This window comes from Poecile atricapillus, chromosome 2 (assembly GCF_030490865.1).
Source record: "Poecile atricapillus isolate bPoeAtr1 chromosome 2, bPoeAtr1.hap1, whole genome shotgun sequence".
In the NCBI taxonomy this organism is placed as follows: domain Eukaryota; kingdom Metazoa; phylum Chordata; class Aves; order Passeriformes; family Paridae; genus Poecile; species Poecile atricapillus.
Window position 1 is genome coordinate 103,590,297 of NC_081250.1, and position 13,250 is coordinate 103,603,546.

At 37.9% G+C, this 13,250-nt stretch overlaps 1 protein-coding gene across 1 annotated transcript in view; it reads left to right on the plus strand.

Moving 5' to 3' along the window:
• The window catches only part of LAMA1 (laminin subunit alpha 1), a 98,411-nt gene that overhangs the window by 33,946 nt on the left and 51,215 nt on the right, over window positions 1-13,250 (plus strand). Inside the window, exons 6-14 of the mRNA XM_058831910.1 lie at window positions 1,896-1,985; window positions 2,438-2,555; window positions 3,615-3,793; window positions 5,279-5,384; window positions 5,879-6,039; window positions 8,919-9,059; window positions 9,990-10,163; window positions 11,718-11,819; window positions 12,560-12,771. Coding sequence (XP_058687893.1) covers window positions 1,896-1,985; window positions 2,438-2,555; window positions 3,615-3,793; window positions 5,279-5,384; window positions 5,879-6,039; window positions 8,919-9,059; window positions 9,990-10,163; window positions 11,718-11,819; window positions 12,560-12,771 — 1,283 coding nt within the window. The remainder of the gene's footprint in view (window positions 1-1,895; window positions 1,986-2,437; window positions 2,556-3,614; window positions 3,794-5,278; window positions 5,385-5,878; window positions 6,040-8,918; window positions 9,060-9,989; window positions 10,164-11,717; window positions 11,820-12,559; window positions 12,772-13,250) is intronic.

Consider the following 13,250-nt stretch of genomic DNA (forward strand, 5'->3'; position numbering starts at 1 on the left):
GGCTTCTCTGATACAGGCAATCCTTGTGCTGTCTGGATAGCTGAGTACAGAAGGCAGGGAGGAACTTGGATTCGGTCAGGGATTGGTGGGTACTTTCAAGGTGTCTACTCAGCTGCAGCACTTTAAAGTGTAAAATCGGGGTGGTTTGCATTTTCTGTCGATGGGAATTGCTAGCATGGAGACTGCAAGAGTGCAGGGTATTGGACAAGCTGTGCCTTGCTGGCAATAGGGAAATAGCCTGGGAGGTGAGATGTTCCCACAGAGCAGGCTGGTTGGTATTTAGATCTATCAATAATATTGGCATATTAGAACATACACCTCAAAGAGAAAAGTTTGACATGGAAGCATACAAACATACAGCTGGGAAACAAGAATTTGGAGGACAATCATTGCCACTGGCTTTGTAACATACACTGTTCTGCAATCCAGGGCTTAGTACTTCTCCTAGCACTGCTTAGTGCAGTTTTGCATGAAAACTACATATACTGGCCAGATCCTGATCTCTCACCTCGAGTCTTGCTTTGTTGAGCAACCAGCTACAACAAAGATAACCACTTCCAGCTTTCTGAATGCTGTTTTTATTGGCTTTGAAGACTTTGCTATGGTTGTTGACACCAATTATGTTTAGTTTCCTGTACATAGTCTTGAAAAATGGCCAATTCAGATTCTGAGTGTTCAACAGCACCTTTATTTCTGTGTTCTTTTTATTTATTTCTGTCTGTAGCATTTGATTATCACTGGTCTCTTACTCAACTCCAAGCTGCACACAGCTGCTGTGAGCCATGCACTGTCAGAAAATAAGACAAAGGAGATGAAACAGGGAATGTAGTGAGAAATTAAATTCTACTTTTATCCCCTTCCTTTCTCAGCCTGAGCCTCCTTCTTTGTAGTTTAGGACTTACTGTTCATGAGAAGTCCCTGAATGATTTTTGTAGTCTAAGCCCATAACATTAAAAATCCTCCCAAAATAGTGAACATAAGAAATTTAAGACCATAAAAAAAATAGGTATGAAATCAAAGAAGATAGTTTGCTCCAACTCCAAGAGCCTTCAAAGAAATAATAGTCCAGGAGTCAGCATGTCTGACCACCCAGGGCTACCTCTCTTCCTGAACCAGCTGACATTAGGGTTGCTAGGTCTGAGATCATTGAACTCTTCCCTTAGAAGTATGCTCAAAAAGAGTTTCTTTTTCTTTCCCCTGTAGTACATACTTCCCAGGATACAAACCGTGTTGATACTGCAGCTGTAACTGAACCCAGATGGTCATTTCCTGCCTCTTCTTTGCCTTGAAAATTAAATCCTTTCCTTATGTATGTTGTTTTTGCTCACCACCTGGCAATATTAATGGATAGTATTCTGCTGTATCCGCAACTTTTAAACTAAGAGTTTGGACAGAATATTTCACTGGCTACACAGTAGTAGCAAAAAGCTGGCCTGGAAATGAGTGTGCAAAGTGGTTTTAAGGGAGGGAGAGTTCCCATTTTAAGGAAGCATACTCTTAGTCCCCAGACTGACTCTAAAATATGTCTATTTTTTATGCTTTATGGCTTGTAAAGTGAAAAAAAGGTGTTTTTTAATTTTTAAAATTTTTTTTTGGTATGTACATTTTGGCTGAGGTTGAATTTGGTGGTCTTTCTCAAAGCTGAGGAATTTTACATATATACTTAAAAGTTAAGTCTGTTACTGTTTTATAACAGTAGGGGAAAAGATGGGAAAAATAAGAAATGCAAAAATGGAAGGTTTACTCAAATGGCAAATATTTTCAAGTATTTCTTTTATTTTTCAAGACACAGAATAGTTGAATGCTGGCATTTTATTTTGCAGAGTAGGGCAGGGAAATGTAAATGCATGTAAACGTCTTTCATATATACCTTTCTCACCTTTGTTTTTTTGTAGTACTACTATTCAATAAAGGACATCTCTGTTGGTGGCATGTGTATTTGTTATGGCCATGCTCGAAGCTGCCCTTTGGATGAAATCACAAAGGTATTCTTAAATCTCATTATTTTTGCAAAACAACTTTTCAAATTAAAATTTAAAAAAGAATCCTAAGGAGAATGAGAAAGTGAAAATAGATCTCATGATGCATACAACTTATTTGCTATATTTTTCTTTCCTTTTCTTTTTTTCAGAGCAATATCTGGGTTTTGTAGTGTAACTTTCTTGAAGTAAACTCTTGTTCTTTGACATTGAATTTAAACAATTCAAAGGGCACAAGACAGTCTGTCTTGCAGCACAGGAGATTTGCTCCTCCTGTTCTGGAAAGACTATTTGCCTAGTAGTTGTTGTACCATGGTAGAACAGTTTAGTGCTACTTGTGGGGTATTTGTAGGTCATACCATTTTTTGGAGTAAGACTGATACTGGGCAGACTTTTGGCAAAATTGATTAAATTATCCATTAAAAAATATTTCAAAAAAGTGGACTTTTCATTCTTAGAAATTACAGTGCCAGTGTGAACACAACACATGTGGAGAGAGCTGTAACAAGTGCTGTCCAGGCTACCACCAGAAACCCTGGAGACCAGGAACCCTTTCTGCTGGGAACAAATGTGAGAGTAAGTATGCACATGCAGCTAGAAAGTTTCATGAAGTCTTACTATTCTATTGTTTGAGGTTGCTTTCATGCAGATCTGTACTAATTCCCCAGAAAAACCCAGAACTATTAACTGTCTTCATGGGATTGTTCAAAGGTAGAGAACCTACTTCTAATCATAAATGTTCAGATGCTTTTCAATAATCTGCTCAGTGTGACTCCTTGACTAGTGGTGTTGTCATGCAGTATAGCTTCCAGAGTCTCTTTTTCAAAGGAACTTCTGGATTTATTGTACTCCTGTAGAAACCAGCAGATTTGCATCAATCATTTTGTTAGCTACTTGAAATGCAGATTTCATCAATTGATCATAAATTTTGTCAGATGAAGAACTTTGTTCTGATAACAAATGTTTTGAAAGAAACTTCTTATTGGCCAAGTAAACTTCAGACTGTCTGATAGATTGACTTAGGCTGTGCCAGTATGGCTGCATTTGTTGCTAGGGCTAGTTGGTGCATTTTCTCACTTCACATTACTAATGCATAGCACAAGCTGCAGACAATTAAGAACCTATTGGATAAAATTTAAAGTTCCAGATGGAAAAAAAGTATTTTCAGTTGAAGTCTTTGCACAAGTCATAATGTCACTCTTCAAACTAAATAAAATTTATACTTATGTACTTCTTTGTTGACTTCTCAGACTTTGTCTATAATACAAATAAGAGGAGAATTTGGCAGGTTTTTGTCTGCAATGCAGAGGACAGAAGGAACAGTTATTAACAGTTATGCTAATTGTATGCATCACTGCAGTCCTGAAAAGATTGTCTTGGTAGGGTATATAGAATGCTGCTAAAAACAGTGGTGTTAAAATGATAACAGTGCTTTTGAAATTTGCTTACTTGCTAAGAAATATAGTGTATTAAATCTGATGAAGCATGTGGCATGGTTAAAAGGAAAAACACACTTTTGAGGTGAATTGATAGGTTATTCTACTTACATTTCCAACTTTGAAAAATGCCAGTATTATAGGAAATTATACACATTGTGAATAAGAAAAAAATTATTTCTTTTCCATTCCTTCTCAGAATGTAACTGTCATAACAAAGCAGAAGATTGTTATTACAACCAGAGTATTGCAGATCAGAAAAGGAGCATGGATATTCATGGCCAGTATATAGGAGGTGGTGTGTGTTTAAACTGTACTCAACATACTACTGGGATCAACTGTGAAACGTGTGCTGATGGATATTTTAGACCACACAAAGTAAGATTTAGAAAATACTATTCTAATGTTTCGGTGAATTACAACATAGTATCATGCCTATTTCAGCTGATTGTGATTAATATATTGGTTTTTTATCAGTTGCAGAATAGCTAAGAACTATAGAGGGGTTTTTTTGTAAATGACATAACACCAAAACTTTGAGAAGAAACCAAAATGCTTGTCCAATTGTGTGGGAGGACATGTCAAGTTGCTGGAGAAGAAAATTATGACACTTGATATCCTAGTGTGGAAATGTACGTGTTCTTATAGGAAACCCATTTCTCCTGTGGATAAGCTCTAAAAAGGTCCAAAGTATTAAAGTTTCACTGTCTTCAAAAGTGCCAAAATTGTGAACCATCCTATACCAGCCCACTTTAACCAATGTTAAAAAGGACCTGGCTTGAAGATCAGAATCTTTGGCTCATGGAATGTTGCTCTTATTTTAAAGCTCTTCTTTTTATGATTGTTGCAGAACTTGTGCTCTCTGAGTGTACTTTCCAGTGTCACTCTTTGGAAAAAGGGCATAAACTCTACAAGACATTTCTTAAGATGAGGCTCACAGAGTTAAACCTATGAACTTATATAACTTAATATTGCATATAACTGCAGTCTTAGAGGTCTTAGAGGTAAAATGAGGCATTGTGAACTGAATTTCAGCTCCATATGGTCTTGCTTTGGAAGGTTCATGCATATTTTGTAAAACCCATACTTTAAAAATCTGGCATGAATTGGTGCAAAGAGCAAGGGTGAGTCCATAGGAATATGGCTGGGCAGCAGGTACAGCTCATCCAAAGAAGTAAGTTTGAGTCAGAGATTGTTCTAGAGTTGCTGTAAGAAGCATTGAAGAAAGGTCTTCAATCAGCTCATAGCCATTAAATGTGTATTTAGAGGTCATTACTGATATGCTTTACAGCCGAAGCACCTGAAAAGACAATTTTCCCTGCAAAAAAATAAAATTCTGCCATATGATTTGCCCTGCTTTATATTTCAAAGATTTATAGATAATAAAGTCAGAATGAGTCTTTATTAATAGATAAGCTGTCTTTCCATTGAACACAGAGCCAAGGAGTTCTTTAATTTCCTTCCTCTTTGAACCAGAATATCTTTGCAAAAAGCATCTGCTCTTGTCTTAAACACTTCCATATCTTTTGGCAAACTTTCACAGGGGTTAATTGCTGTTACTTTAAAAAAAATTGTCTATTTATGCTCAATGTGTCAGACTTCAGCTTCCAGCCATTAGCAGTTACTGTATCTTTGTACTATTGAAGATCAACTTTTGTTCCCACATTTAAGCTTTTTCTAGACTGCAATCCCCTGATCCTTCTGCTGGCTGAAGTCAGACTAGTCCCTTTATCTATTGCCCCATACAATCTTTTTCCAGTCTTTATTCTTTTTAGTTTTGGTGGTTGGATACAGGAAACAGATGTAACTTTACTTTTCCCAGTAAATAATTTAGGAATTTACCAGAGAACTTTTATTTTGTAGGTTTCTCCCTATGAGGATCACCCCTGCTATCCCTGTGACTGTGACCCGTTTGGATCTCTCAGTTCTGTCTGTGTTAAAGATGATCACCATTCTGACTCTCAGCGTGGTAAGGAGTGCCTTTTCTCTAAGCCTCAAGTCTGGCTGTAGGTCACTGAAGTTTGAGGAAACACTATCTACCTTTGAATGGTTGCCTTTTAGGTACCATTTCAAAACACTGGTAAATCTTTGGGAAGGTGAGGCTGAAGCATAACATAGTTTTATGATTTTAAGGTATGCCAGGTCTCTAAAGTGTTCTCCTGTGGGGATTGTGGGCTCCTACTGTGTAAAACAATATGAGGTGTTGAGATCTAACACTGTTGTTTGTGAATGCTGTTACAGCTGTCACAAAATTCATTCTGCTGCAGTTTCTGAGCATTTGATTCTTTAAATATGAAAAATAGATGGTGAGACTGACCCTGTACCAAGTATCTGCGGAATATGACATGGAGTGTAATAAAAAAGGAATACAAAGGAATACTAAAGTATTTATACCCTCTGAGACAGCTTGAATCCAGCCTGTTGCCTGCTCTTACTTTTTTTTTTAAACTTTTGCTATTCAAGGGACTTGGCCAGGCCAGTGCCAGTGCAGGGAAGGTTATGCAGGAGAAAAATGTGATCGTTGTGCATTTGGGTATCGGGGCTACCCAAACTGCCTGCGTTGTAACTGCAGCCTGGTTGGTAGCATTAATGAAGATCCATGCACGGAGCCTTGCCTTTGCAAAGTGAGTACTAAACTGCCATTTTTGTTCAACACGGAATCTGTGGTTTATTAGCTCCTTTTTAATAGTGAAATTACATCATTAACTGGGGAAATCACTTCCTTTATAAGAAGTAACCTGGTGTACACCTGACAGCCTAGAACTTAAAACTACTAATTATTCTCTGTACTGAAAAATATGGTAATCTATGTTGAGTAGTTCCACATAATACAACATTTTCTGTAATAATGGGCCAGACTGACACTGAAACGAAATAAAACCTGTACATGTGTGAGGCAGTCACAGAGAGTGAGTATGCCTAGGTGGGTTTGGTTTCAGGAACCAGCTGATATTTCTCTTCAAAGCCACTGATTGCTTGTCAACAAATGTTGTGTTTTAAACATCTGCTTTGTGTGTGGAAACAGCAGGCATTTGGAAAGAACTATTGGAACACTTGCACTAGACATATGTATGAAATATGGTTTAATTATTCAGTTACAAAATATAAACCATAAAAATGTTTTAAAAAAGAGCAGTTTTGCAGCATTTTATTTTTTGGTAAATATCCAAATCTCTTAAAATTTCTTGTGGCTGTAGATTCCACTGATTTTTATTACAAAACTGTTTTAATATTTAAAGAAGTTACTTAGTTTTCTGAACCAAATGTTAGAGTAGTTTATGTATTTGTTGCCAAATATGATAGTGAACAGGAGCCAAGATAACATGGTCTGTTTGACAATTCTTCTGAGAATTTAGTCCTTTTGCATAATTTATCTGATCCAAAAAATCAAACCTATATGAGTAGCAAGACTCTGGGAAAAAAAAAAAAATTGCTCCAATCGCCAATTTAAATATTTAAATTTAAAAAGGAGATATGTGCCTGATTTTGAGCTAGGGTATCAACTGTATCAACCAATGCAGCTAACTAGTGAAAATCTTGGCATAAACTGGACTAGAAACTGCCCCTTTTCAGTGCTGCTGTGGGCACGATTCTGTATTCTGGCACACAGAATTTTTAGGCCACAAAGAGTGTCTCTAGTCAGTGGACCACCTATGGAGATGAAAGAAGAAAAGCTGGGCACTCCAAATGTCAAATGAAGGAGACAGGATTTCTAAGACTTTGCAGACTCTGTAGAAACACAGTAGAAAAAGATATTTTTTTTTTTTTATATAGTGCATTTTGTGATATTTAATCTTTCCTGAAACACATCTCTTGAGGTCTAGTCATTGGGTAAGATTTTTATTTTGCATTAAAAAATAAATGATTTCTGTCTAGTAATGTTAAACAATGAAATGTGTGATCCATCCTGAAGACTGATAAATAAAAAAAAACTGAGAAGAGCCTACAAATACTATTTCTGTAAAAATCCAAGATTTAAAGATCTCATTATCTCAGGGGTCACTTTGCCTGAGATTTTTCCCAAGTTTACATGTGAGCGAATAGAAGCAGCCATTCTCAACCTTTGGATCAGAACTGGAGATCATAAATTTTTAATATGCTTTGCAAACACAGGTTGTATTTTGCTTACAAAAACACATAACCTGGCTGTCTAGTGCGGTTTTATGTAAACTTGAAATGCCCGGACACTGCTCCAGAAGGAAAGACAGCTGAAAGTCTCAGATTTCTCTCTGGTAAGCCTGGAATTTGCTCCATAAGACCAGATTTGATCTAAGACTGCAATCTGGAGTGATTCTTGTGACTGAAATTAAGGTATTCTGGTAACTGCTTCTGAAAGGAGAATTTGGTCTACAGGCTTTGCATTTCACATGGCAATGCAGAGCTTGTAGAGGCCTCCTCAAAACAGTAAGACACTTGTGCTTCTCATGGATGCCTTGCAGTCTTAGTGTCCTAACCATATGTATCAGGGAACTTTGGCAAGTGCACTGTAAAGTCCTTTTTGCCTTTGTAGTGGAGTTTTCCCATAATTGAAACCAAAGGCTGAGACTGGAGAGTGGTGTTTGTCCAGGTCTTGTCCTGATACAGAGCTAGGACATTATCAGAATCTTGCCCCTGGCAGTTAGATGTCCTGTATCTTAGTGTGTGGAAATGCCCCTGGACATCTGCTATTTACACAGCTTTGCAGGTATTTATCAAATATTTTTTCTGCTGTTTTTTTTGTCAGCAGCAATTGTCTACAATAGCCACATATTTGCTGCACAAATTTTATGAGAAAAAAATATTGGGTGCACAATTTTGGATATTTTTCCCCTGTAAATTCTACACTGAAAGAAGATTTTAGCTGTGTGCTCTGAACAGCCCAATTTGCATGGCACAGAAGACCAGTGAAAGGAGCTAAAGGAGTGGAACATCTCTACTTCTGGAGAAAGAGTTTCTGGACCTTGGCCAGAGCATATTGAAGAGTTGCCAGCTAGCATAGTGTGGTGTTCCTCCAGGAAGTGGTGGCAGCAGTAGTGGGCGTCACAGCAATAAATATTAAGAGCTGGCTGAGAAACTGTTGTCTTGAAGCTGGCTGTGGTGGCTCCAAGAGCCTGGCCTTAGAAGTGAACTTCCTGGATTTTATCTGCTGAGGTATCTGAAAGGTAATCCATCTGGATTCAGAAAATGTGAGATCTTTTCTCCAGAGCAATCTACAAAGTCAAGCTACAAGACAAGTAGACTGGCAAGCTGGCAGAAGCTTTTCAAACGTTGTCTGTGTGTTGAAATTTTACTACAATAGAACCCTTGCTGGGGCTTGTTTAGATTTTGATGAACTGGCAAATTCTGATGATTTTCCAATCAGTTTCAGTTTTAAGCTCTGAGTCTTATTCAATAATCCTGCTGCGCTGAAATGTGTTTTCTTTTATAACCTTCTGAATGCTGTAATGCCTAAATCCCACCTAATCCATGGTATTTGTTACCATAATAATGCTGATGTGAACCAAATGTTATATGCCTTTGACAGGAAAACGTAGAAGGTGAAAACTGTGATCTCTGTAAACCAGGATTCTACAATTTGCAAGAAAGAAATCCTCAGGGCTGCACGGAGTGTTTTTGCTTTGGTGTTTCTGATGTCTGTGACAGTCTTACATGGCCCATCAGTCAGGTATTTATATGTTATGTTCATGACCTAATATTCTTTCCTCAGGCAGCTGCAAAATGTACTGCATTTCTCTTTGACAAGAGAAGTGCCCAAGTCAACTGCAAATTCTGGTATGTGTCTCCTTACAGAGGAATGGATTTTCAGTGTCATTGGGCAGCTCTGAGGGAGTCATCCCAGTGGCTCAGAAGCATTGGGTAGTGAAGGCTGCAATAATGCACTGGAAAAATGAAATTTTTTCTGACTGTTATAGTTTTTTCACGCTGAAGAGATAAACTGAAACCTGTTTCCTTGCTCTTATACCTATTGGACAAGGCTATTGGAGCACTGACAATATGGCAAATACTCTCTTAGCAAACAGTGTTTATAAATATCAGTCTTCTGATTATACAGTTCTTGAGTTATGGGGCTTTGGAACCACCCTTTTCCCACCAAATCTCTTATGCTCCTTATCTTTGCAGGGCTAGTCACACTTTGGTCTCCTGTTCTCTGTGCAACAAAAAGGGAGGAAAACATATAAAATTGACTGAAATTCTAAGATGATAGAACAAAACTCTGTGAGAGCAACAAAGTTCTCTCATCTTAGTCCCTTTTCAGGGACTAGTTTTTGCTTTCCTCCTGCTCAGCCCTATCTATAAATGCGAACAATTTGCCTTGAAGCCTTTGAAATTCTGCATTTCTGTCTCAGGGAGCTGCATAGGTGTAATGTTAATTTTGTTTGAAGGAAGAAAATCACACTCATTGTATTTTTGTTCCTGTCGAATAGAGAGGTGGAGACCATCCTAGTCTGAAGTGGCATATTTGCATATATTGGGTGTCAGACTTGGCGGATTAAAGTGTTCTAGATCCATCAGTTTGAATGAATATCTAGGAAGAGGTAGACGCTCTCTCAGCGACACAACTGCCCGACTTCCATTAATATTACTATTCTTGTAGATTTCAGACATGACTGGATGGCTCGTTACTGATCTATACAAAGCAAGGAGTGTGCAGCCTCAGCAAAGCCAATTTGATGGACCCCATCAAATAAGTATTAACAACACTGAGGCTGTGAAAGTACTGAAAAACACTTATTACTGGTCAGCACCTGAGGCATATCTAGGAAATAAAGTAAGTACTCAGCTAAGAAGTCAAAACTCCTTCACAGGTTCTCTGTCTTAACCATAACCTATTGCTCCAAAAATATAGTTTCTGTAATTAAAGGTTACACGTAAAGCTCAGTATTACCAAATTCCTCACTGCATCTCTGCTTTTTAAATCAGAATGTTCCCATGCAGACATTCCCAATACCCCTTTTTGCTCTTTGAGTTCGTCAATCTCCCCACTTCTGTCCCTGCCTGTCCTTGACATGATATAATCTCTCTTGACTTACTGATTTATATGCTCACATTTCCCATGCACTTGGTTCCTATCCCAAAACTTACACCCTTTATGTCCAGTAACAGTAGATGGGACAATTAAAATCTCTTGCCTGCTTCTTGGCCATCTTCTGTTTTCAAACAACTAGTCTTTATATTTTTTTCTCTATTTACTAGCTGAAGCTCTGTGAGTCCTAGTTTTTGCAGCAGAATCACAGAATTGCTGAGGTTGGAAGGGGCGTCTTGGGGTCATCTTACCCAGTCCTCAAGCAGGGACACCTAGAGCAGGTTAACCAGTACCATGATCAGAGAGCTGCTTCTGAGTTTCTGCAAGGATGGAGAGTCCACAACTTCTGAGCAGCCTGTGCCACTGCTTGGGCACCTCACAATAAGTGTTTCCTGATGTTCAGCAGGAGCCTCCTGTGCTTCAGGTTGTGGTTGTTGCCTCTTTTCCTAGCACTGGGCACCCTAAAAAGCGCCCAGCTCCATCTTCTTTGCACCCTCTCTTAAAGTGTTTGTATATATTGATATGATCTCTCTGAGCCTTTTGTAGGTTGGACAGTCCTGCTACTCTTGGTCTTCCCTCATATGAAAGATGCTTCAGGCTCGTAATCATTTTAGTGGCCCTTTGCTGGACTCTTTCCAGTATGTGCACCTCTCTCTTGTACTGGGAGACCCAGAACCTGAGTCAGAATTCCAGCTGTGGCCTCATCAGTGGTGAGCAGAGGAGAACCTTACCTGTAATTATTTTCAGTGCACTCTCTCTGCCCATGCAGCTGTGTTTATTATTAGTATAATGATACAGTAAACAAAAACAAGTGTAAGAAGTGCAACATTAAGGAGCAGATTTTGCACAGGGCAACACTCACTTAATTCTGATTTCTTATTCATTTAATATAGGTCTAACTGTTGGTTAGCTTACTTTGTAGTAGTCAGCAGCAGTTGTGGGGCTAAGGACCCTTAATGTGTGTGTATGGAATGTGAAAAACTCCAACATGCTGTGCCCCTTGGCTAGGAGGATGGTGTGCACCTCAGCTGTCTGTTCAGAGTCCTGTTAGTGTTTCACTGAATGAAGGCACTTATCTGAATCACCTGTAGAGCCTTGAGCTAGCACTCACCACCTGCACAGCGGCAAGCCAGCTCTTGTCCCTGTACTGACACTCATGGCATGTTAAATGTTTCCTGTAAAGTGGTATTTGTAAGCCTACAGCTGCCTTATAATTTGGACATTGTACTGACCCATGTAATTTCTTTGTGTTGGCTGGAGGTTATCATGTTGTTAAGACTTTGCTTTTTGTTATTTCAGCTCACAGCTTTTAGTGGAGACTTGAAGTATACGGTATCTTATGACATTCCAATGGAGAGTGTGGACAGTGATATAGTGTCTAGTGTGGATGTCATCATTCAGGTGATCTTTTTGCAGCTTGTTACTATTCAGACATTATTAAGAATCTATAAAGGAGTTAAAAAAATAAAATAATATTACTATAGTAGTAGTTTTTTAATTTTAAAGTCCCTTAAAAGTCACTATCAAGATTTTATTACTGTTAATTTCTCTGATTTTCTAATCCATTTGTCTAAAATTGTAAGTACACAATACTAGTTTTAAATGCTAAATACCTAGAATTTAATCTGTCTGTATATGAGTGAGTTGCTTATTAGCAAATGTACAAAGCTGTGTTTACAAAACAAACTGCAATGAACTGGAAAGACATTTATGAAACAGTGTTTCATAATTATGAACAGAGTGTTCTTGCTGATTGCTTACTTTTCTAGATGGATGTTGCGATTAAAAAGTAAGGCTCTATACTGAATCCAGGCATGTCCAAAGCCATTATTTTTTAATATGTGCTTAGCAATAGAACAAAGGAGAAAGGGGATTCTGTTTTCTAGAGCCATTCAATTTTTGCAATTCAATTTATTCTTTTACAAAAGATTCTGAAGTCTCTGAACCAAGAGAGAATGGGATTGTGGTCTTGAAGCCACAGAAAATGTTGACCTTTTACTTACCTGTTCTTAATGCAAGGAATTTAATTTGATTGCCTCTTCTCTGTGTTACATGGATGTGTATTTGACACTAAATGTTATTGCTTGATAAAATTTACATGCAAATATAGATTTTTTTTTTCTCATGTCCTTCAATTTCAGGGTAATGGGCACATTCTGAGTACAAGAGCAGCGGGCTTGTCATTACAGCCATATGAGGAGTATTCTAATTCAGTGAGATTTGTATCAGAGAATTTCATAGAGTTCAATACAAAAAAGGCAATAGACCGAGAAATGTTGATGACTGTTCTGGCAAATGTGACCCATCTTCTCATCAGGGCCAACTACAACATTGCCAAAAAGGCTGTGTACAGGTATGTGAGATAAAATATTCAAGTTAAACTATGTACACTTCTATTATTTTTCTCCATATGAATAATGATTCTTAGTGGCAATATTCCTGAAGTTTTATGTTGATAGTTTCTAGAAAAAATGTTGTTTATTGAATTTTCTTAAGATCAGTCTTTGTCCCCAAAACACAGTGATGTGGAGTGTGTGGTAAGGGACATTTGATTTTAAAGATACCTGGTAGCACAGATATTGTCTTCTGCTTTAAAGTAATAGTGCATAAAAGCCTTATTACAATGGCTGCTTTTTTTAGAGGTTAATGCCTCCAGAGCTCTCTACAATATGCTTATTTGGGTATGAGGCAAGTTAATCCATCACTGACTATTGAAAACCGATCAACAAAGACATTGATTGTAATTTCTTTTGATGTTTGTTTGTGGATGTTGTTGAAACTCCTCTCTAAGGAAATCCTTAATAGGAAAATTAGGCTGTAATGGATTAGCTG